At 58.2% G+C, this 23,866-nt stretch overlaps 1 protein-coding gene across 1 annotated transcript; it reads left to right on the top strand.

Annotated features, from left to right (window-relative positions):
* Positions 1-163: 163 nt before the first annotated feature.
* On the top strand, positions 164-21,273 carry EDEM1 (ER degradation enhancing alpha-mannosidase like protein 1). Its single transcript, XM_037049559.1, has 12 exons — positions 164-782; positions 7,679-7,751; positions 10,262-10,365; positions 11,352-11,523; positions 12,467-12,650; positions 13,880-14,054; positions 14,817-14,937; positions 15,127-15,297; positions 16,974-17,047; positions 17,945-18,041; positions 19,042-19,245; positions 21,037-21,273. The coding sequence occupies exons 1-12, from the start codon at positions 274-276 to the stop codon at positions 21,124-21,126; spliced, it is 1,974 nt and encodes a 657-aa protein (XP_036905454.1). The 5' UTR covers positions 164-273; the 3' UTR covers positions 21,127-21,273.
* Positions 21,274-23,866: the final 2,593 nt, after the last annotated feature.

The following is a 23,866-nucleotide window of genomic DNA, read 5'->3' on the forward strand; positions in this document are numbered from 1 at the left end:
GACTCGCGGACGTCCGGGCGACCTATGGCGCGGCAGGCCGTGCGCCGCACCTCTCGAGACCCGGCGGGCCAGGCCAATCCCGGGCGACCGGGCGGGCGAACGCGAGGCCTGGAGGGCCGGGCCGGAGGGGCTGGGGGAGGGAGACAATGGGCCGGTTCCTGGTGCGTCACCCCGGAGTTCCTTAAAGGGGAAGCGAGCGAGGCAGCGGGCGGCGCGGGTGCGGCGGCGGAAGGCCCCGCGCGCTAGGAGGATGCCTGCGGCGTCCGCGAGACCATGCAATGGCGAGCGCTCGTCCTGGGGCTGCTGCTCCTGCGGCTTGGCCTCCAAGGAGCGCTTTGGCTCGTCTTCGGGCTGGGGCCCAGCATGGGCTTCTACCAGCGCTTCCCGCTCAGCTTCGGTTTCCAACGCCTGACAGGCCTGGACGGCCCCGGGTCTCCCGCCCCGGGGCCAGCGGACCGGCCCGGGACACCGGAGGGGCCGTCGTGGCTGCAGTCGCCGGGGCCCGGGGCGCCGGCGGGGCGGCAGCGGGCCCCGCGGCGGACACGGCCGGGCGTGTGCGGCCCAGCGCACTGGGGCGATGTGCTGGGCGGCCGTGGCCGCGGCCCGGACGAGTACGAGCGGCGCTATAGCGGCGCCTTCCCGCCGCAGCTGCGTGCCCAGATGCGCGACCTGGCGCGGGGCATGTTCGTCTTCGGCTACGACAACTACATGGCGCACGCCTTTCCTCAGGACGAGCTCAACCCTATAGATTGCCGCGGCCGTGGACCTGACCGCGGGGACCCGTAAGTAGCTCTCCGTGCCCGACTGCCCTCTGCCTGCCGGTGCTCCAGGGAAAGCCAGGCGCTTAGGGTCCTGGGCTGGCGCCCCCGCCGCTTTGGCTGGTCCCCATGAGGCCCCCTGGGCTTGCGGTGCCTGGGTGGGCCGGGGGCTGCCTTCTTTCTTGATTATCCCGGAATCGGGAACTACAGGACAGCTGCCCAACGCAGCGTCTTTTACAGATGGGAAAACTGAGGCCCAGGGACCGGGTAATGCCAAGCGGTGACTTGAGGGGCTTTAGACTCCCATCTCCAGCGTTCCTCAGATGAATGTACAGTAAAATGAAATCTGTTGTGAACGCAGCTTCGAAACAAGCCCTTCTCTCTCTCTCTCCCCACCCCTAGCTTTTCTATCTAAAAATGTAAAAATTCAGAAGTTGATCTCAGGAAAGGACTCCTGTAAAGCCCTGCAGGGAGTCTGAGGCAGAACAAGGCGACACCCTTTCTCCTTCATCGTGGGGCTGCTTCTTACGCTGTGAATACTCGGGTGAAGGGGTCCTGATATTCAGGGTCGGATTCCTTGGCCCCTGAATTGACTGTCAACGTGTTGCCCCGTATGTCTGTCCCATAAATTCCCCCACTCTGGTGGCAGGGCCCTCGGGGAAGGTCAGCCAGTGTCCCTTGTTTGTGAAGGCCGAGCTTCAGGGGCCACTGCTGTTGACCTCAGAGTTCGAGAGGACAACACACCCAGCTAAGGACCTCCTTGCCGGAGGGACGGTACACCTTGTCACTGACCCTGTCAGGCCAGATAGGTGACTGCCTCCCTCTGGGTGCCCCCTCACCCCCTGGAAGGAGGGAGCAGAGGAGACAGGCTGCTCCTGGGGGACCACACCCTGTGGGTGCCTTCCAACAGTTCCCACACGGGTTCGTCCTCACCTGGTGAAAAGCAGGTGAGCCCAACCCTTAGGTTCAGGAAAGGAACCTCGGGGGACTTGGGGAGTTTTTAAAGTGGTTTGTTTCTCTACTGGGTGACGTCTTACACTGGAACTTGAGAACTTGATTTTCAGGAACTTGTGGTCACATCCCAGGTTATTGTCCAAGGAAGGGTGGGCCTTTCCAAAATTGGAGGAAACTGATGAGGAAACTGATTTTTTTCTCACTTTTCTATATCAATCTTTATACATTTAATGCATTTTCTATCTTTTTTTAAAAGAAGTTTTATTAAGCCCTGGCTGGTGTAGCTCAGTGGATTGAGCGTGGGCTGTGAACCAAAGGGTCGCTGGTTTGATTCCCAGTCAGGGCACATGCCTGAGTTGCGGACCAGGTCCCCAGTGGGAGCCACGTGAAAGGCAACCACATGCTGATGTTTCTTTCCCTCTCCTTCTCCCTCCCTTCCCTCTCTCTAAAAAAATACAAAAAACAAAAAACAAAAACAAATAAATAAAAAAAAATATTTTAAAATAAAACATTTTTCAAAATTTTATTAAATTTTGAAAAAAGTTACTGGGTCTTTCTAGATTGTGGGAATTAATGAGTTATTTGTTTTTGCTTAATGGTACTGGATTTTAAACCTTTATTTTTTAATCTTAGTTTTTCTGAGAAAAATTAAAATTTGAAAAAGCCTCACATGCCACCAGTTATTTTTAAGTGACCTTCCCGCCAGCCCCTGCCCCGTGCCCTCACATTCTTTACAGGCTGAAGTCACAGCATGTGTGCATATTTTGAATCTTAGCATTTTCTCCCACCTGCTCACGGGGTTGCAAGAAGGGACAGAACACGTTCGCAAGTACCCTCTTGCCTCTCGGGGATTTTTTCTCTGATTTTTGGGGGTGGACCAGAGGAAAACAGTGTAGTGAGGACTTGTGATGGATAACACTTCCAGCTGGGACCCCGGTGGTCTGGAGAGTGAGTCGATGACATTTCTGTGCGTTTCTTAATGAACCCGAGAGCCCTCTGGAGACCTGGAGCCCCTCGCCAGGGGCAGCTGACAGCTGGCAGCTGGGCTCCCGGCGGGAGTCCGGGGTGGCGCACGCCTGTGGTTCTGGGGTAAGCCTGCTGGCGAGTGTTTCGGTTTCGTTGTACAGTACTGTTCTGGGGAGGCTGGGGTCAGGTTGCCTGAGACACATAGGCTGTTGGAAAGGCAGTGTGTGAAGGGTAGTGTTCAGGTTGGGGTTGGAGCTGGAGTCTTTGAGGTGAAAGAGCCCAGGTTTGGGGCCCCTGAATAGACCCCCCCCCCCCACTGGACTTGTCCAAAGAGCGGCAAGGTTAAGTTTGCTCAGTCCTCTCCTTCCTCTGAACTCTGCCCAGACTGCAGTGTTTTCAAGCGAAGTTCAGACCCTGGGCTTTGTCATTCTGCTCTTCGGACGGTTCCCACACGGGTTCGTCCTCACCTGGTGAAAAGCAGGCGAGCCCAACCCTTAGGTTCTGGAAAGGAACCTCAGGGGACTCGGAGAGTTTTTAAAGTGGTTTGTTTCTCTCGGAAGCAGTAGGGCACATTCTCATCTGCAAAATAAATAGCCTGTAACAAAAATCTTTCCAATGTTTTATTGTTTTTAAAGATTTTATGTATCTATTTTTAGAAAGGGAGAAAGAGAGGGGAGAAACATCAGTGTGTGGTTGCTTCTCTCATGGCCCCTACTGGGGACCTGGCCCACAACGCAGGCCTGTGTCCTGACTGGGGGTCAAACTGGTGACCCTTTGGTTCACACGCAGCCCATGCTCAATCCACAGAGCCACACCAGCCAGGGCCTAATATTTTTTTTTTTAAGATTTTTTATTTATTTATCTTTCGAGGGGAAGGGAAGGAGAGAGGGAGAGAAATATCAATGTATGGTTGCCTCTCGTGAGTCCCCTGCTGGGAACTGGCCTGCAACCCAGGCATGTGCCCTGACTGGGAATCGAACCACGATCATGTGGTTCACGGGCCTGCATCAACATTTTAAAAAATCAAATGTATTCCAGTGATTGCTGTCAAATGTATTCTTAGGATTCCTTTTTAAAATATAGAGTAGCATTGCTAATTGAATGTTATATAAAATGTTCAGAAACAAAATACGGCCACTAAACATTTTATCTTTTTATTTTAGTCACATTTTCTCCAGTTTCATCTCACCGTCTTGTTGACTAGTGATGGGGAAGTGGTTAACAGGGAGTTAGTAGAACCTGAACCCTTTAAAAAAAGTAAGTCTTTCCGTCCAGCTACAGACCACTTTGCAAAGGCATTTCTTCTCACATCCCCAATTTGGGGTGAAGGGTCCAAATTCCAAGCTCCTTCCAGCCCTGGCTGGTGTGGCTCAGTGGACTGAGTGCTGGCCTGCGAACCAGAAGGTCACCAGTTTGATTCCCAGTCAGGGCACAGGCCTGGCTTTCAGGCCAGATTCCCCAGTTGGGGGTGTGCAAAAGGCAACCACACTGATGTTTCTCTCCCTCTCTTTCTCCTTCCCTCTCCCTCTCTCTGAAAATAAATAAATAAAATCTTTTTTAAAAAATCTCCTTCAAGTAAATTGAGTATACCCTTTTGCAATCCTGTGAACAGTGATAATTTGGGTCTTGAGCACACAACCCTTCTTTGCTTTCTCCCAACCGTATTGCTATTCAAACAAAAAAGCAAATCTCCAACCCCCAAACTGACTCATTCCTAGGCACCCCTGGCTTAAGAGGGTCTCATCTGCATCCCTCGCTCTTTCTTAGATCCTGTCCTCCCTCAAGGTCAGGCCCAAGTCCTCTGTGACCCCGCTGACCTATCTGGAGATGATTTTCCTGGATCGACTCCATTCTCCTTGGGCTGCTTTCCTTTGAGCTGCTGTCCAGCTTCTAACATCATGTGAGACCTGAGCCCTGTTCCCCTGCCTGTCCCCCCCACCCCCCCGGGCCCTGGAGCACAGGGCTGCTCCCTAGGTCCCCTCCGTGTTCACCCAGCTACAGGCAGAGTCCTGAGCAGCTGGCACAGGTTACATATATGTGGGAGGGTTTTTTACACATTTGATTTGGTTAACTATGTGATCAGAAATTTCCTGTCGAGGTCCTTAACAGGTCATAGCGGGGAGAAGGTCATGAAGTGCGGGGGTGGAATTCTGTGTCACCACGGTGCAGCCCGCCAGTGTGACCGAAGGATGGGAAGTTCAGAGCCGAGCCTTGCGCTGGGAGGTCCAGCGCCTGACTTGGGGCAGGTAGGTGGGGTCGAAGCAGCTGGCTAGCCGTCAGGAGTCTCCACTGAGAACAAGTCCACGTTCTCGCCGGCATTGTCGTTTGGCACGAGGGACTCACGGTGATTCGCTGGTTTAGGCCAAGAGGGCTTTGCGGAGCCTGCTTGTTTCGTCACTCCCCTCCTGTCGTTCTTTTCCGTCATGGCCCATTGCGAAAGCGCGTAGAGAGCAATTATCTGATAGAGAAGAGGTCAAAGTGTTTTTAATGAACACCTTATCAGGGATGCAAACACACTTTCACCAGGGGCCACATCAGCCTGGGGTTGCCTTCAGAGGGCCGAATGTAATTTGAGGACCGTATAAATGTAACTGCTCCTTAAGGAGGGGCCGGCGCTGCTGCCCGGAGAAGCAAGGCGGAGGGCTGGGTTCGGCCCACAGGCCTTGTGTTTACCACCCGTGCCTTAGCTCTTTGAGTGGCTTTGACTGACTGAGTGGCCAGAAGGGGCCCCGGTCACTGCGAGTACGCGTTTTCCATGGCAGCGCATGTAATCGCTCGTTGCTGGCGACCACTTGGGTGTCGCAGCAGCAGGTATTTGATTGAAAACCAGCTCCGCTTTGCTCAGGCCCAAAAGGAAAGTTCGAGATGAAACATGGGAAGGCTGCAGCGACCCAGTGGGGATGTTCCCTGGGGAGGGGCCCCTCGCGCAAGTGGGTGGTCAGACGCCTCCCTTTGTTTCTGAGCCCAGGTTTGGGGGCCCTGAATAGACCCTCCCACTGGACTTGTCCAAAGAGCGGCCAGGTTAAGTGTTCTCAGTCCTCTCCTTCCTCCGAACTCTGCCCAGACTGCAGTGTTTTCGGGCGAAGTAGTGTTTTCTGAGCAGAGCCACGTAGTTCAGTGGGAACAGCCGACAGAGTCTGGAGTTGGTGGGACTGGCTGTGAGGCTGTCCCCGCCTGCTTTGACTTCTCCAACCTTGTGCAGGTCCCCTGTGCCTTACGGCAGGCGGCGCCCTTGCGGTGCTGACTCCCGCCCGCAGCTCTGGTCTGTCGAGGGCCTTCTGCAGTTGTTCTGTACATTTATTTAGAAAGAATGGGCAGGCCTGGCTGGAGTGGCTCAGTGCACTGAGCACTGGCCTGCCAACCAAGATGCCGCCAGTTGGATTCCGGGTCAGGGAGCATGCCTGGGTTGCAAGCCAGGTCCCTAGTTGGGGGCATGTGAGAAACAACTGACCCATGTATCTCTCACTCATTGATGTTTCTCCCCCTCTCTCTAAAAAGAAACAAATAAAATCTCAAGCAAAAAGCATGGAGGAACAGAAGAAGTGGGCAGGGCAGGGTCTCAGTGCTGCAGCGTGCTGACTTCATGGCCTGTGAGACAGGAGACAGCCCCCGTTCTAGATGGCCTTCTGTACTTTAAGATTTTATTTATTTATCTTTAGAGGGGAAAGGGAAGAGAGAGGGAGAGAAACATCAATGTGTGGTTGCCTCTTGTGGGACTCCTGCTGGGAATTGGCCTGTAACCCAGGCATGTGCCCTGACTGGGAATCGAACCGCAATGCTCTGGTTTGCAGGCCTGTGCTCAGTCCACTGAGCTATACCAGCCAGGGCACAAGCTTGTTTTTTTTTAAATGGGCCTAAAATGTGCAATTTGTGCTTTGCCCCACATTAAGTGGCATAACATCATGAAACAAGGCACCCAGGAGCTCCCGAATGCACAAGGTGCCCCGTGGAGCCGCCACCTACTCCCTGTCAGGCCACGGGGCGGACTGAGCAGGTGGGACAGGGACCCATGCGAGCGTCCCAAGGAGTAGACAGAGCCGTCTGGGGTTGATGGAAGACAACAGAACATGGGTGGCGGTGGAACTGGGGCTCGTTCACTTGGGTCTGTAAATAGCCATCGTTTTCTCCCCTTGCGTTCACATTCTTGAGCCTCTGCAGTTGCTCTGGGTTGTTGGGGTGGGGCAGCGGGATCCCCGAACCCCACACCACCCCCAGAACTTGTTGGGCTGCCGGGATGACATTCACTGCTTCTCCCTCCGTGCCCTTCCGGGTGCGTGAGCTGTCATTGTCACAGGCAGTGTTAGGGCGGCCTGTCAGAGTGCCCAGGGAGCCTCAGAGAGGGGAGCCCTGGCGATGTGGGGAGGGGCAGGAGGAGTGACGCAGCCCCAGTCCTGTCCTGTTAGAGCCATCTCGGAATCCGGAAGAATCCGGAATCTGCAGAACTGACGCGATTCTGTGGGTGCGGTGTCAGCGAGGAAGAAGTCAGCGGACCCCACCCCCAACCCAGGAGGGAGGCGTGGCGGGGGCGTGGCTGACCTCCGCAGGGGCGTGGCTGACCTCCGCAGGGGCGTGGCTGACCTCCGCAGCCTGCGGGTGTCTGGAGCAGGCCCCACGCAGGACTCTTAACCCTTTTTGTTCCGCCTTGCAAGTGGTTTCAAAACCGGAGCTCCTTGAAGCTGAGCAGAGAGGTCACTTAGGGTGACAGAAGTGCATCCCAGAGGTGGCAGGTGACTTGTCACCGGCTGCTGACTTCGGTTGGGTCCCCTTTCCTCTGTGGTGGAGGCTGTCTCTGCCGTTCTGGGTCTCATTCAACCTGCAGGCACCACAGAAACGGGGCTCTGAGAGGGAAGACCGCCACCACCCTCGTTCACCCCAAGTCGTCGTCACTCCCTGAAGAAACGAGAGTCATCAGCCGACGTAGTTTCGGACGGATGTGGAGTTTTGCTGTTTTTCTTCTCTTTTAGAATAAAGCACCTTTGTTTGCTTTGGTTTTTTTTCAGTTCCAATCTGAACATCAACGATGTCCTGGGGAACTACTCGCTGACCCTGGTTGATGCATTAGACACTCTTGCAGTAAGTATCCAGCCTCATTTTTTAAAAATTAATTAAGACATGTTGGAGTTTGGTAATCCTTGTTTCTCCAAGGATGGGAATTTCAGCAAACCTGACACTCGAACTGTATTTCTAGCTCTCAAACTTGAGTCTTTTATCAACCATAATTCCTGGGGCAAGAACATCCTCAAAGGAGAGACGAGGGGCATGTTATCCCCCTAAAAATGGAGAGGAAAGTGGGGTGATTTGGGGGGAACAGGTTTTCTCCCAGTCTCCCACTATTTTATTCCCTCAAAGAATCAAAAGAGCATTTCATTAGAGCTTACAGTGACTGTGAACTTGGACAGCAGTAAAAAGCTTTCAGGAGTAAGAGAGAAGAACTCAGGGTTGGAGGGTCCCCCGACACATTGTCCTGGGCCCTGGAGCGTGTGGGAGCCCCGTCTGGCCCCACATCAGGGCCTCTCTGGGGACCTCCTTTCCTCGCTGTTTCTGTGGGTGCTGCCCTGACCCGTTGTCGGCTCCAGGGATGACCTCGGACCAGACTCGCCGAGCCGGTGGGAAGCAGCCAGCCCTGTGGCAGGTGCTGGCGACCAGGCCGGTGGGGTGCTTGGTCTCCTGACCCCCTGAGTGAGCACAGCTCCCAGGGGACTGTGCCCCAGGCAGCATTGTAGTGTCTTTCCCCTTCATTGTCCAGCCGGCCTCTCGAGAGCAAACTGCCGTCTAGGCCCCAGGCCCACGTTCTGTAGCTTACGCCATCTCTCACTTTCCTCGCAAGAGGTTCAAGTGTCAGCAGTGAGAGTTGCGCAACACCGGCGGGGTTTGTGTCAGACTCACTCTGTGGGAGAAGTGCCAGAACTTGAAAGGGCTTGCGAGGCCCTCCATGTCCCATTCGGCCCTCGGTCTCACGAGGAGTTGGGTGGGGTCCCACCAGGCTGGGGGAGCGCAGCACCGCAGTTTCCAAGCCTCTGCTCCAGCATTTATCACTCCGACTCCGTCCCCCATCACCAGGCGTGTCCAGACCGGCACCTCTGGCCCAATTGGAGCTGACTCCACGAACATAGCAGGCTGACTCAGCCGCAGGGGTTGCGTCACAGAGTCCCCAGACTCCTACGCAGCTGCCAGAGTCTAGCTCTCCTGCCCCGTGTGTCTCTGGGCCCCTGCCATGCTCATCCAGTTCAGGACCTTGTCTCTGCCCCTCCCTGCGTGTCTGTGTCCCAAGAACGAATTTCTGCCAACTCAGCACTTCCCAACACAGACCCCAAGGGCACCCTCCTTGAAAGTAGGGTTCTGTTCCTGGGGGAACTGGCGAAGTTTGCACGTCTGACTCCCTGCTGCAGCGCCACGCCCACCCCAGCGCTTCGGAGGCTGCGGAGGCCAGCCGACCCGTCCCATCCTGCCCTCTGGAGCGGAGCGAGGGTCTCAGACGTGCCGTCTGTCCTGGCGACGGTGGTGAATCCCGACCCCAAGCTGCCGTGGCGGCTTTCGTCTCCACCTTCCACTAGAGCTGGGGTCAGGCTGGCAGCAGATGTCGGCACGGGCACACATCTGGATGAAGCAGGCTCTCTCTGTGAGAGACCATTGCACATCGTCCGACCTTTGCTGTGTTCACACCTCAGACTGGTTTTTTAGGGGCTACTTCTGTTGAGGTTTTCCTTTTCTTCGGTGACATTTCAATCAGGCTCCAACAGGTGTGCCAGCACACCGCATGTCAGGAGCAGAGCCCCTCGAAGATAGCCGCCTCCTGGCCGGGGGTGCAGCCTGCAGCCCCACACAGCATCTTTATAAAGGAAGAGCTTCCAGGCCAGAGGGGAGACGTCTGTACTGCTCTGTGCAGCACGGAGAAGTGGAGGTGGGGCAGGGCCCCCGGACCAGGTCGTGCCAGGACTCTGGTGGACCTGCGAGAAACAGTGGCTGTGTGCAGTGGCGTCTCAAAGCTCTGAGCAGCGCAAAAGCATTCCAGTCTGGGTCACTCTGAAAGTGCTGGTGCCCGGCTTGCACTTCGTGTAGGAGAGAGCCACCTGCCTGGTGTGCTGTCCCCGCCCCCGACGGGAACCCCATCCGTAGGAGGACAAAGCTGACTGTCACGGTGTTTGTTTCGCACGTCACTGGTGGGACGCTTGGCTCCCAGAGGCAGTGCTTCTACTCAAGGTGCTCAGACACCTGGGCCCCATCCCAGGCGTTGGGGCTCCTGGGAGCCGCGTGCCCAGGCTGTCGGTGTGTCCAAGCAGCAGAGGGAAGGTCATATCTTTGTTTCTTCCTGTTCTGGGACTTCCAGAGTTTGAGGACCTCCAACGCCCCGTGTGAGGGAGCGCGGAAGGGGCCGGCGAGGGGGCCCGGTGCCCATTTGCCGTTCGCAGACGTGGCCGCGCAGTTGGAGGGAGCGGCTGGCCAGGTGTCCTCGTGCATCTCTGGGCTCTACCCGGGCGTCCCTGCCCCACGCAGATGCCAGGCGATGCGGCGCAGCCCCTGCGGCCCTTCAGCTCCCACTCCGTCTCAGGCTGTCGTAACGGTTTGTGTTCCTCTTTTTAAAGATAATGGGAAATTCATCCGAGTTCCAGAAAGCAGTCAAGTTAGTGATCAACACAGTTTCATTTGACAAAGATTCCACCGTCCAAGTCTTTGAGGCCACGATAAGGTAACACAGCCCCCAGGTGACGGAGGCTCCCTGTGTGCGCGTATGGCCAGGGGTGCCCGCGAGGGGCCTGGGCCAGGAGAGCGGGGACTCGGGGACGTGTGGTGCCCTGGCCACTTTCCGTCTTCATTCTCGGATCTGTCAAATCCGCAACAGTTGACATTTCAGAGTAATTACTTTTCGGACTGAACAGGAAGTGCCCCCTTAGTGCAAGTCCGGTCTTGTTTCCTCCCTTCCGTGTGTCCCAGGAAAGGTCCCATCTCTCCCACCGCGGGGGCGCGCTTCCCCCACACAAGTCCCTCTCCAACGTGTCGGGCACACGTTCCGCACCTGGTTTCATACCTTGCCTCCTTAGCTGGATATAGTGTGACTGTTTCCATTTCATTTTTTAAAATTGCCTGACTGTGTAACATTCCAGAGATACCATTTATTTGACAGTAAAATTGTGAAAGCATTTACAATGCAGTTTGAATTGGAAGGGACGTGAATTCACCACTTTTCAGAGACAGGTCTAAGCTGGTGGCCTCCTGCTCCGAGGGGGCCCCCTCCTCCTCTTCTTCACCCAACCTTTTCCCTGTCAGTTGCTCGGCAGCCAAAACAAGAAAAGTTACTCGGTATTTGTTGTCATGCCCAGTTCTTTTCTCATAACGCTAAGTTTTTTCCCCAAGTGAGAGAAATCCAGAGTAATCATTAGAACTAAAAGGCAGTACTTATTCTGGGAACGATCTGAGCCCTCGCTTGGGTGAGGGGGTTGAGGTGACAGGCCCCAGCTGCCGTGTCACGTGGGGTCGTGCTCCCTCGCTGCCTCCCGGCAACTCCGCAGACTAGAAGCGGCCGTTCCCGCTGGGGCTGGAGAGAGCGCTGGGAAACCCAGTCCTCCAGCTCCAGCCGCCTGGAGCCCCACGAAGTCACGCCACAGCGTCCTCCCGACCCCGACGGCACGCCACCCGGCTGACACGCCCCATGTCTCTCTGTTCCTCCTGTCCCAGGGTCCTGGGGAGCCTCCTCTCCGCCCACAGAATAATAACGGACTCCAAGCAGCCCTTCGGGGACATGGCCGTCGAGGACTACGGCGACGAGCTGCTGCACATGGCCCGCGACCTGGCCGTGCGGCTGCTCCCGGCCTTTGAGAACACCAGGACGGGCATCCCCTACCCCCGGGTAGGCCGCCCTCCTGCGTGGGGGTCTCGCAGGGGAACCGGTGTGGGCGGGGCAGCGCTGACATGCTGTGTCTGGGGGAATCTGGCCCTGAATGTGCCGTCAGTGTTTTTCAATCCTTTTAGTGTTTGCTGGGCACCTACTGTGTGCTGGGCACTCGGGGACATACTGGACATAACCTTCTGCTCCAGGAAGGAGATGGGTTCCTGTGCTCCATGTTGTCCGGTCCGTAGGGGGTATCAAGCCCCTGCTACGGAATAGTCTGGGGGTTTGTCTTCCTCTCCGACTTGGTGCATTTCCCCAGACCCTCCCATGGATGCTGGGGGAGCTCAGTGAGGCTCTTTCCCCGGGCCTTCCCTGTACAGCCCACCCGGACCAGCCAGGTTGCTGCCGGGCTCGATGCAGGGTTTGGCAATCGGTTTCCTCCTGTGGCTTCTCACTTGACGCACCTGGGCTCCTCTGGGAACCGGGTCAGCCTTTTGGGTGACCAACAGAGAATGGCCAGGCCACGGCATCTCAGTGATAGGTGGTCTGCCACAGGTCCCCACGTCCCCCTTCCTGCAGCCTGGGATTTATTTACGCTCTCCGAGCAGGAGTGAGCTCCCAGCCACTGCAGATGCGCACGCGATCCCAGCTGGCCTGGCCTCTCGTGGCTGACCCGGTGCTGTGTGACCACGCAGAGAACCTGTTGGAAAGAGGGGGACTAGCGAGCAGCCCTCTGACAACTCCCCTGAGGCTGCTCTTACTAGCAGGCGAGGCTCCCCAGTCCTTGTCATCTTATCTGTGTCTGTGAAACTGTCCTGCCCATCCCGGAAGCAGAGCAAGGCAGTGAGCTGGGTGGCTGCCGTGGGTAATGCCCCACAGTGCAGTGTGGCAGCCGCGACCCTGCCTCCAAGCCAGGGGTCCCTGGAGCTGCGCCTACATCCTTGTCTCTCCCTTTCCCCAGGTGAACCTTCAGACAGGCGTCCCTCCCGACAGCAACAACGAGACCTGCACGGCCGGAGCCGGCTCCTTGCTGGTGGAGTTCGGGATCCTGAGCCGGCTACTGGGGGACTCCACCTTCGAGTGGGTGGCCCGGCGGGCTGTGAAAGCCCTGTGGAGCCTCCGGAGCAACAACACGGGGTTGTTAGGTACGGGGCACCTGCTCCAGCCGTGGAGACCGCAAACTTGAGCCCCTGTCTTTTCCTCTTCTCTCGGGCACTCCTCCTCCCCATGCCTTCTTTCCGTACCTTCAGTTCTGATGCTCAGCAGGTCAGCCCTCAGCAGGGCCCTGCCCGGCTTCTTCCTGTGACCTCTGTGTAGAGGCAGGTCGTGAGGTTCCATGGGCAGAGACTGCCTCTTCGGGGTCCCTTTGGATCTGCCCCTTGGCAGAGCTCCCCCCCCCCCCCCGCAAACCATTGTTCCCGAAAACAGTGTGAGGCGGACTGCTGCCGAGGCGGACTGCGCGCAGCTACAGGCCGGCTCCCCTCCTGGAAGATCGCGGCCCGGGGCAGTGACACCCTGAACATAGTTCCTCCCTTACTGTTTCCCTAACGGGTGTTCTCTAGAGCTCACGTTACCGTAAGAGTACATGGCACGTGACTCACATGGCTGCAGGTGTGCGTTGGCCGACCGTGTGTCCGACGCGTTGCCTGTGTGTCCGCGCAGGCCCACAGTCGGCCATCCACGGTTCAGTGTGGATTTGGCCGTGCGGTGGGGCCGGCCCCCCAAGGCCCGTGCTGTCCGGCGGCAGCTACGGACTGAAGGCTTAGATCAGACCTGTGTTGGGGGCTTGTTTTTCCACTGAGAGTGTTTGGTCAAGATGCTGGGGGTTTTTTTAATTAGGAAAACTTTTGAGTATATAAAAATAGGAAGAAGGGATGAGGCGGGATGGGCACCTCTGCGGTCGCCGTTCGCCCTCGGCGGTTTTCGGCCTTTTGCTGACTCAGGATGCTGTTCACAAACAGGTTTTCCCCCGTGTAACTGTCTGACACTGAGGCATGTGTTTCGTCATCAGAAAGTGACTTGCGTGTCCTGGGGCCGTATGGCTCTGCTTTTTTAAATGTGATTTGTGATTATTCCTTACGTTCTTTTTTTTTTTTTAAAGATTCCATTTATTTATTTTTAGAGAAAGGGGAAGGGAGAGAGGAGAGGGAGAGAGACATCAGTGTGTGGTTGTCTCTCATATGCCTTCTACCGGGGGCTTGGCCTGTAGGCCAGGTGTGTGCCCCAACTGGGAATCAAACCAGTGACCTTTCGGCTCGCAGGTTGACACTCAATCCACTGTGCCCACACCAGCCAGGGCCACTCTGGGCTTTTGAAATGAGCTGTTCGTCTGGAAAAACAAAGTGACAGCCCTGTTTTGCTGCTGTCCCCACAGGCAACGTGGTCGACATCCAGACAGGCCGCTGGGTGGGGAAGCAGAGCGGCCTGGGGGCCGGACTGGACTCCTTCTACGAGTACCTCCTGAAATCTTACATCCTCTTTGGAGAGAAGGAAGACCTGGACATGTTCAACGCCGCCTACCGGAGCATCCAGAGCTACTTGCGAAGGGGGTAGGCCCCTGCCCGTCTCCCATCACCCTGGGAGCACACAGCACACCTCATGTCTGTCTCCGAGTGCACCCGTGGGCTCGGTGGGGATCCGTCCTCGCTGGTTGTTTGTCCATCATTTGGGGGCACAGGGGTGCATTAGCCACCTGCTGCTGTGTAACAAGTCATCCCAAAACTTAGTACTTGAAGCAACATCTGAGGATCAGGAGCCGGGAGCAGTTGCACTGACCAGGGTCTCATGGGTTGACCAGGCTATTGATGAGGGCAGTCAGGGCCAAGGCCCAGTCAGGGCCAGAGCACCCACTCCCAGGCTCACTCACGCGGCAGCCCCTTGAGGTCAAGCTCTGATGCGTTCCTCCAGGCCTGTGGTGTCTGCATGTTAGACGGGAGACTCCTTTTCTGTGCAGAAACACCCAGGTTTCCCCACTCGGGTCCAACCCTGGAGCCCCACAGAGCCCAGTGCTGCACACTGCGCTCCGTGGCGGGGCCCTGTCCTTAAACCTGAACGTCAGGGAGCCTTCTGTGAGCATGGCAAGACCTGAGCGATCATCCTGATGCTCGGTTATGACCCTGGCACTGTCAGGATGTTGTCTGGCCAGACTCTGGGACTGACAGGTGGAGGCAGCCTGTCTCCGAAGGCTTAAAGGGGGAGGGAGGGGCAAGGTTAAGTTGACGCCATTTCAGTTAACCTGCCAGGGGCGGCAGGGGGTGGAGCGGGCCTGCAGGTGGTCTCTCCCTCACGGGACCGCTCTGCCTGGCCCTCAGTCGGGAAGCCTGCAACGAGGGGGAAGGAGACCCCCCGCTGTACGTGAACGTGAACATGTTCAGCGGGCAGCTGATGAACACCTGGATCGACGCCCTGCAGGCCTTCTTCCCCGGGCTGCAGGTACTGGGCACGCTCACCCACCCGGCGCGGGGCCCGCAGCGAGGGCACCTGTCGCCCCAGGGTGCCGCTTGGGGGTTGGTCGTGTGTCCAACCAGGTGGGGGCGAGTGGGTGGCAGGAGAGCCCGCTGCCTTGTGGGGCGTCTCGCCACTGTGGGGAAAGCGTGGGAACCTGGCACCCTGTGCCTGTAGGTGCTGATGGGGGACGTGGAGGACGCCATATGCCTGCACGCCTTCTACTACGCCATCTGGAAGCGGTACGGCGCCCTGCCCGAGAGGTTCAATTGGCAGCTGCAGGCCCCGGACCTGCTCTTCTACCCGCTGCGGCCTGAGCTGGTGGAGTCCACGTACCTGCTCTACCAGGTGCCGCGTCTGCTCGCCCCGCCCCCCAACCCCCCCCCACCCCACCCCCACCGCCGGGAGGGGTACTCGGCTCAGTCTGCGGGCTGGCGGCCACGGGCCTGCGCTGTTCCGTGGCGACGCTGATGGCGCCCACCGGTCCTGGTCTCCTCAGTGGCGGAGCCATCGCGCCTCCCCAGGACAGGGACTGCGTCAGCGGTCGCACGGCGCTAACCTAACACTCCGCAGAGCCGACCCGTGTCTAAACCGCAGGCCTCCCCTCACACCCTCAGATGGTCCAGATTGCTCTGCACTCAGTGCTTTTCAAATCAACCCACCCCCACCGCTCTTTCTGGGGGAGCAGTTCGTGTGCTGGGGGCCCGGTCTCTGTGATAACTGTTCAGACAAAAAAGTCGGTTTCCTTGGCTGTGAGGAGAGTCGGGGACATGTCTGGACACCTGTTCTAGGTCAATGCTGAGAACACAGTGCAGTGAATTCCGTACCGGGGAGCTAGCACTGCCTGCTCAGTCTCCGCCCCCTCGTCACAGGCGGCCGCACGTACACACAGCCTCTCACCTCCCACTGCGGGGGACGCTGGCCTGCCTGCGGCGCAGCCTGTGCACCCCGCACCAGGGCCTGCTGACCCCCATGAGCTCCGCAGTGGCGGCAGCGCTGGGATCAGGTCTAGTCGGTGACACCCGAACACCAAGGCTGGCTCACTGGCTTCTCCAGGCAAAGGGGGGATGTCCAGTGAAGCTGCTGGTGGCCCTTGTGCTCCTGGTCTTAGGTGGCCTCTGAGAAGAGGGGGGCTGCCCCCAATGGATCTCCCTGAGCTTAGGGTGCCCCCCACCCCTGTCCAGCTCCCAGGATGGCAGACCTGTGCTGGCTCAGTTCCCGTCAGCCTAGGTCTGTTGCCTTGGGGACCCTCTTTCTTCCTGTCTGTGCAGCTTCCTGTTTTCAGCGTGGCCCTCTCGCTGACTGCCCAGGCCTTGGGGATGCCTTCCTGCGCGCGGCCTGGCCTCTGCAGCCTCCTCTGTGCCTGCGGCCACCACGGCCGCCCTTTGGTTCTGTTTTTGCTGCTGCAGTTGGTACTAGGCAGGAATTAAACAGGGTCCCTGGCTGCCAGACTGTTGGTGGAGTGAAGTCGCATCTTCCCAGAGAATTTCGTCCTAGCAATCCACCTGCAAGCCAGTGCTGGCGCAGCGGGCACCCCAGGCCGGAGCTCCAGGGTGGGCGGGCAGGCTGCCGAGCCTCCTGTAGGGCCCCGAGTGCCCTGTTCCCATTCGCCGCCTCACAGTGAGGGCCCAGCACTGGAACGAGCACCTGCCTCCCGGAGCCGGGAGCTGGCGTTTCTGGGAGGCCCGAGGCGCGGCCGAGCCCAGATCTGCCCTCGGCACTGTCTGAGCGGCATCGCTTGTCTCTGGCGGGCGCAGCTCGGGAAGGCCAAGCAGGGTTTGGTTCTGCCCGAGACTGGGCTCTCTCAGCCCTGCTTAATCCTAAATAGGTCACTGGGGTGCTGGACAGGAGCTGACAGACACCCTAGGCCTGTCACACTGTGATCCTTCAGGACCAAGGGGACTGGGCTCTGTGCCTTCCTTTGCCAGTGGCTCATTTTCTTGGAAACCCCTGCGGCACCCGCCAGCTCTGCCACCAGCACAACCTCAGACCTCGCGGGTCACACGTTCTCGTCCTCTCCCCAGGCGACCAAGAACCCCTTCTACCTCCACGTGGGCATGGACATCCTGCAGAGTCTGGAGAAGCACACGAAGGTCAAGTGAGTGCCCTCCACCCCTCCCTCTGTCTTGATTTGTTTCAAGTTGTTCTGGGGAAATGTTGTCAGTTCTCTGTGGCTCTTTAATTTATAGGACAGGTCATTAATGTTAATTTTGTATGGAAACTGCTCCTTTTTGTGTGATAGAACCTGTCCATGATAGTGGGGATGGCTTGTATTAGTTCACCGTTTTTGTCTAAGGTTCCAGCAGACTATGTGTATTTTTTTAAAGATCTTATTTATTTATTTTTAAAGATGGGGAGGGAGGGAGAACGAGAGGGAGAGAAGTACTGATGTGCGAGACGCCCTGATTGGTTTCCTCCCAAACTCCCCAACCCGGGACCTGCCTGAAACCCAGGTGTGAGCCCTGCCTGGGAATGGAACTGGCCCCCTTTTGGTTCGCAGCCAGCACTCCACCCACTGAGCCGCACCAGCCCGACGGCTGTATGTGTCCTTAACGTGTCTGTGTTGCAAACTGTCTTTCAACGCTATGACCTGCTTTTTTCACCCAGCAGTATGTCATAGTATTTTCTTATCCTGCTTTCGGCCCTCCAAGCAATACGTCGGTTCTATAAACATGAGGACAAAACACGTAAATGAGTCCTTCCGAATTCGCTGCTGGTCATCCCCCTGGTGTCCCGTCACACCCGAGGCAAACACCTGCCAGCGCGCCCACCTCCTTCCCCCACAGCTGACCCGGGGGCTCAGCTGCCAAGTCCATCTGTAAATGGATTTGCAGGCGGTCCGGCTAGAGACGGGTAGCCCTTGAACCCCACCGGGCGTGTCCGCCCTGTGGCGTCGGACACTGTGGTTGTTGCCCTGTGCGGACCTGCCTGCCCCTTCAGTGCACGGCGCAGGTGCACAGGGGCCGGCGGGGCTGACCGGGCTGTGGCCTCGCAGGTGCGGGTACGCCACGCTGCACCACGTCATCGACAAGTCCAAGGAGGACCGCATGGAGAGCTTCTTCCTCAGCGAGACCTGCAAGTACCTGTACCTGGTGCGTGTCATGAGGGCCCCCACCCCCGAGAGTGGGTGGCCAGTCCCACACCCCGTGCCTTCTGGCCTCGGGGCGCAGGAGGCTCTGTCACAGAGATGCGGGCCTGACATCGTGCGGCCCTCGGTCCCGGTCGTGGAGGGTCTGCGCGAGCGCATCACCGTGCTTTGGCGTCACTTTCCACAGGGGACCACAGAGGAGGCACGGCCCTAGCAGCCACGTGGTGTGGCCTGTGGCCTGCTCCCAGGTGCCACTCGCCGGGTCCCCTCCAACAACACAGCAGAGTCCGGTGGTGACGCAGACTGGCCAGAGCCGGGCCACGATCCATGCGGCCACCAAGCCTGGGGGTGTTTGCAGGGTGGGTCTGGAGTGAATGGAGGAGACCCCTGGGGCCCAGGGATGGGGGGGCGGCGCAGCCCAGCCCGTCCTCCTCCTGTTCGTTGTGGGGGCGTGGGTGGATAGCACGGGGACTCCCAGGTGTCTCCCACCTGAGATGCCTCAGCGCCTGTTCCTTCGGCATTCACTGACCCCGCCTGCTGCCCAACGGCCCTCCCTCCCTGCACCCAGCCTCAGAGGAGGGTGGCCTGAGTCCCCTGGGTCCCCAGAGCCTGGCCCCTCCCTGGCACCGGGATGCACTGGGCGGTGGTCCCTGTGCTGAGGACACTGAGAAGGACAGAACACCCGCCTCCTCTGGTGTCTGGCAGGGCGGGGGTGCAGGGGGCTCCCGAACCCAGCACAAGCACGTGCGGGGCGCACCCAGGGGCTTCCACACACTGCCCGAGTGTGCATCTCAGCCCTGGGCCATGCACCTCTCTCAGCCAGTGGCAGGGGCATCTAGGTTTAAACAGAGTTGGCGATTCAGCCTTGGAGCCAAGTTGGGAATCACGGCTGTTCATTGGCACCTTCCCTGTTTGCTGCTGCGGAGCTGGGGGCCCCGCCCAGGAGTCGGGTCCCGTGGGACACAGTCACCATCTGCGTCAGTCTCCCTTGTCCTTCCCACCAGCTCTTTGACGAGGAGAACCCAGTGCACAAGTCCGGGACCAGGTACATGTTTACGACCGAGGGGCACGTTGTGTCCGTGGACAAACACCTGCGGGAGGAGCCATGGAAGGAGCTCTTCCCGGAGGAGGGCAGGCGGGGCACCGCAGGGAAGCCCTCCCACAGAACCAAGTCCCACGATGCTAAGGTCATCAACTCCAGCTCCAACGTAAGTCCAAGTCGCATCCACTCTTTCCAGGTGGTTCGCACGTGGAGGGAGAGAAAACACTAGCAGCTGATTGCAGGGCCCTCGCGGGTTGGCTTAGCTAGGAGTTTCCCAAAGCCGTTCACATAAGCAGCGCCAGGGGGTGGGAAGCCACAGCAGCCGGGCACATTGTCACGCTCGGCTACAGGGGCTGGCGGGGATGGAGACCACGGGAGCTGGCGGACAGGGGCCTCTGGCAGGAAGGAGCCAGCTAAGGGTGCACTTGACCCTCCTCCTGCCTTCCGACGTGCTCGCAGCAGATGGCAGGGACCTGTGTTAGAATTATCTTGTTGGCCGGAGCAGGGTGCACAGCAGGGCAGGTGGGTCCAAAGGCGGGTGGAGGGGAGGCAGCATTGGTCTCCATACTTTTCATGAAGGTGCCCCTGAGGGGCAGTGGGGGCCCGGCCCCACCCCAAGCAGGCTGCACTGCACAGGCTGGTCACCCGGCAGGCTGTGGGGGGCCCGTGGGAATGGGGCCTATGTCTCTCCTACGAGTCCTCCTCGTCCTCGTCACCGTCACGATCTGAATCAAGTCGCAGGTTTGGGCCATGCGTCGGTCGGAGTGTCAGGCCTTACTTTCCCACGGGGCATCGGATGCCATCTCTCCCCTCGCAAAGCCTTGGTGGCTGAGGTTCCTACCACCTGCCTCCTGGCGTTAGGGGCGCCTTCCACCCCAGACTCTGCCCCAGGACGGCCCCTTACTGTCCACATGAAGGTCTCAGCCATGCGCCTATGAATGAAAGTGAGAGGCCAGAGCGTGGAAAAGTCCCCTGATTGTCAGTTCCGGGCCATGCACCACGTGGTGGGGCCAGGCTTGGGCTGGAAGGTGACACCCATGGAATAGAGTTGATTTCGTAGGGCTTGGGGGTTGACCGAGAGACCCCGTTCCAGACAGGTCATGGCCTAGTGGAAAGACCACCTGCCCTCGGGTCCTTTTAAGGAAGGCCCAGCTGCAGCGCTGCTGAGAAAGTCAGGAGAGCTTCCTGGAGGAGCTGGCTTTTCAGTGGGTCCTGGAGGCAGAAAGGGGCCCCTGAGTGAGGGCTGCTCGGGCAGAAGGAAGTAGGGGTGGGACCGGCTGAGGGACTCGTGGGGATTGACTTTATGGGGACAAGGAGCCAGGCCAGAAGGGTTCCATTTGGAGTGGTGGGGGCAGGTCCCTTTGGAGAAGAGCCTGCCGCAGTGTTTGGGGGAACTGTCCCTAGATGTCACGTTTGGTTCTAAACTTGCTCTCCTTTGAGAGGAGGGGGAAAAAGGCCTTTAAGTACAAAAAAAATTTTTTTTTTTTTAAAAGCACTCATAAGCATTTACGTTTTAGCTGTGAAGAGCCATCAACTCTGAAAACCCACAGGGTTCCCAACACGCAAAAGTGTCCTCTGTGCTTCTGGATGGACGAGGGACTGCGAGTGGCAGCTGGAGGCCCGGCCCCGCTGCACTTGAGTGGACGTTGGCCTCCCCAGGTCCCCAGCTCTTCCCTGGGAATGAGGGTCTTCCTCACGTCAGTGCTCCTGGGGGACAGTGGGCAGGGTCTGGAGACAACCGCAGTGGCCACACTGGGTGGTGGGGTCAGGGGTCATCTGGTGGCAGATGGTGGCAGGGTTAGCAATGCTGCTAACCCTCCCGAGCTCACAGGCGGCCCCAGATGTCCCCAGAGTCTGGCTGAGAAACCCCAGGTCAAGTCACCCAGCCACGTTAGCTGAGGCTCAGCACAGGGGTCTCTGGTCCGAAGTCCCCAGCGTGCCCCCTTTCTCTCCCCAGTGCAACCGTGTGCCCGATGAGAGGAGGTACTCCCTACCCTTGAAGAGTGTCTACATGCGGCAGATCGACCAGATGGTTGGCCTGGTCTGACCCGGGCCGCTCCGCGGGCCTCTGAACCGGACCAAACGCCAGCCAGGCCCTGCGGGCAGTCTGCGGGCCCTCGCCCACGTCGAGTAGAGTTTTGCTCACTTCGCTATTTCTCCTCTGTTCAATAAAGCGCCCTGTTTTTCTTAAGGACACAGTTTGAAGTGAGAAGGTCCATAGAAGGTGGCTCCTGCTGACTGCGCTGGGGTCACTCAGCACAGCGGTGGGCAGCTCCGGATGGATCTTTGCAGCTTCGTTCTGGGGGTCCTGCAGCACAGCCGGCCGCCTGGCTGCTGTCCCGCTGCAGGTGGGGTTTCTGTGCAAAGGGCCTGAAGTCGCATAGTCTGCTGGTGGCACTTTGTCATCCTGTCTCTCTCACTGGAGAGTCGGGCCCCCTTCCCGAAACCCGCCATGATTTTGGGTCCCACGGGGGAAGGTCGCCCAGTTACGGGTCTGCACCCCAGTAAACTGCGGCCGTGTTAGCGGCAGTCTGCTCACAATGTCTCCGGGTGTGTTTTGTGCCGATGCAGGACTCACCTGCAGAGCCGCTGGGTCCCAGGACCAGGCCATGTGCCTTTCGGGGAGAGAGGAACCCCTAAGGCTGCCCGAGCCTCCGTCTGCCCCACCTTTACTCACCAAGGAATCTCCGTTCTGACCACGTCCGGGTCAGGGCTTGGCTCTGTTTCCTGTGTCCAGTGCCCGTCCACGGAGTCGGGAGGGTGGTCAGGTGACTTCTCAGCTCCCGTTTCTTGAGCCGTTTCTCTGTCGTGCAGGCTTTGGCCTTGTGCTGTGTGGCTTGGGTTTGGGCCACTGGATGTCACCGCTGCTCTGGGTCTGAGAGGTGTGTTCTGAGCCATTTGAGGCAGGGCCACGGCGAGAGGTGGGCGGGGTGGGTGTCAGCAAGATTCTGGAAATCTCTTGGCCAGCGTTGCCTTTCAACCTGACATTTTAAGGCATTTAGAAGGAGGAATGTGTGCTGAAACACCTTCTTCCTCATTTCCTCAGCCAGAACGACAGTGTCTCTCTTTGAACATGTGCTGAGCGCTCGTGCAGAGATGGATTCGAACCCCTCTCCTTGCTCTATCTTGTGGTTGTGTCTGTCTGTCTGTCTGTTGGTGGAGAGGTGAGCAGGGTGTGAGCCAAAGGGACACATGCCAATTGTCCTCCCTGAAAATTTGTTACTGTTTTTTAAAAGAGATGTAGAGTTCAGTTCACTGAGATGTCTTCAAGGGTGTTTTTCAGTAATAATGTATCACTTCCATCTTTTAAACGTTTACTCTGCCAGTTTCAAAGTAAAAGAATCAAATGCTTCTGTTTTACCTCTTTTTTTCCTCCATTTCAGAAGCATTCTGTTTAGCAACACTGTCTCCTCTACTAGAGAGAAGGTTTCCTTGTTTCCATGGGCTCGAGGAACGGAGAGTCTCACTGTGGACCCGTGCACCACAGGCAGTGGCGCCCCCGTGGCTCTTTCCCCGGGGAAATCCGGGAGAGACTGTCCTGACCTGCTGGGGAGGACAGGCCACACGGAGCCAGGGAGCAGGCCCCTCGGGCGTCCTCTCTCCCCGCCAACCTGGCTTTCCTCCCAGCTCCCGTGACACACCCAGCCCCCCACCCCCACCCCTACCCCCGGTCCCCTCTGGGCCGGGCCTTGCTTCGCAGGTCCCTGGCTGCTCCTCTGTCCCTGTCCGTGGATTTCAGGCCTGGGGGGCCTGCTCAGGGTAGTGTCAGACATTCCCTTACCGGGGCTTCGCCGGGAGGCCCCTCAGGAATAGCTGTGCGCCCATACCCTCAAAGTCCTGCAGTCAGCTGGTGTTTTTCTTGGTCGCTTTGGCCCACACGGCGCCAGGGTTTGGGGGGTTGTGGGGAAAGCTGCCTTCCAGTCAAACATCTGGGGTCCTTCCCCCACCTCCACCAAGGGTGGGACCCTCACAGGGCGGCCTCACTGCAGGTGATGGGATGGGAACTCCCCTCCCTAGAGTTCTGGGATCCTGGAGGTGACAGCCAGCTCTCCAGCCACGCTGGCCCTCTGGAAACCCAGTTCCCACCACCACCTCTTCCCCGTAGGCCACCCAGCTGGGCTTCTGCGCAAAGGCTGCCCTGACGTGGGGCACGGGTGCACGCGGGGCCCTCATTCTCCGTGTCTGTGCCTGAGCGGCGGCTGCAGGTCACAGCCTGGGACCTGGCGAGGCAAGTGTGTCCTGCGTTGGGAGGGCTGAGCCTGACCGCCCCCTTCCCAAGCTCTCCCCTTGGCTCAGTGCGCGGGGCGACTGAAGACCAACGTGGGTCTGACTGGCCTTTCTTCTTTGGGGCCCCCCTTCCCCTGGGGTGCTCTCCAGTTCTGCACCGGCTGTCTCGCCAGAGCGGCGGTAACTTCCTCTTTCCTCTTCCATCTGGCCATGTCCGCTGCTGGCCTGGGGCCTCTGCCCTGCAGGGCAGGGCTTCTGGGACAGTGGGGGTGGGCCGGTGGCCCAGCACGTGCAGGGCTCAGGGTTACCATCCCGCTGGGATGTGGGTGAGTCTGGTGACAGTGTCGTTCGGTCTTGTGGACCTGCCTAAGGCGGCGCCCCTCCCCGCTCCGCAGAGGCAAAGAGTGGTTTTTCAAAGTATTTTGTGGTTGTTTTAATAGCAAAACACAAGCTGCATTTTTATTTATTATGCACAAGAAAAGTAAATCTGTTGGGTTTTGTTTTTTTTTTAAGCAATCTAGAGTTGGAAGCTCTGGAGAACCGACAGAAAGACACAAGTG

Source organism: Sturnira hondurensis, unplaced genomic scaffold (assembly GCF_014824575.4).
Source record: "Sturnira hondurensis isolate 20B ecotype Veracruz unplaced genomic scaffold, ASM1482457v3 Scaffold0006496, whole genome shotgun sequence".
Taxonomy (NCBI): Eukaryota; Metazoa; Chordata; class Mammalia; order Chiroptera; family Phyllostomidae; genus Sturnira; species Sturnira hondurensis.

What these genes read in the sequence shown, in the direction of transcription:
- EDEM1 (XM_037049559.1), top strand. Translation starts at nt 274, where the DNA reads ATGCAATGGCGAGCGCTCGTCCTGGGGCTGCTGCTCCTGCGGCTTGGC. An exon ending in GTCTTTGAGGCCACGATAAG is followed by an intron (nt 10,366 to 11,351) that starts GTAACACAGCCC and finishes CTCCTGTCCCAG; the next exon opens with GGTCCTGGGGAGCCTCCTCT. An exon ending in TCATCAACTCCAGCTCCAAC is followed by an intron (nt 19,246 to 21,036) that starts GTAAGTCCAAGT and finishes TTCTCTCCCCAG; the next exon opens with TGCAACCGTGTGCCCGATGA.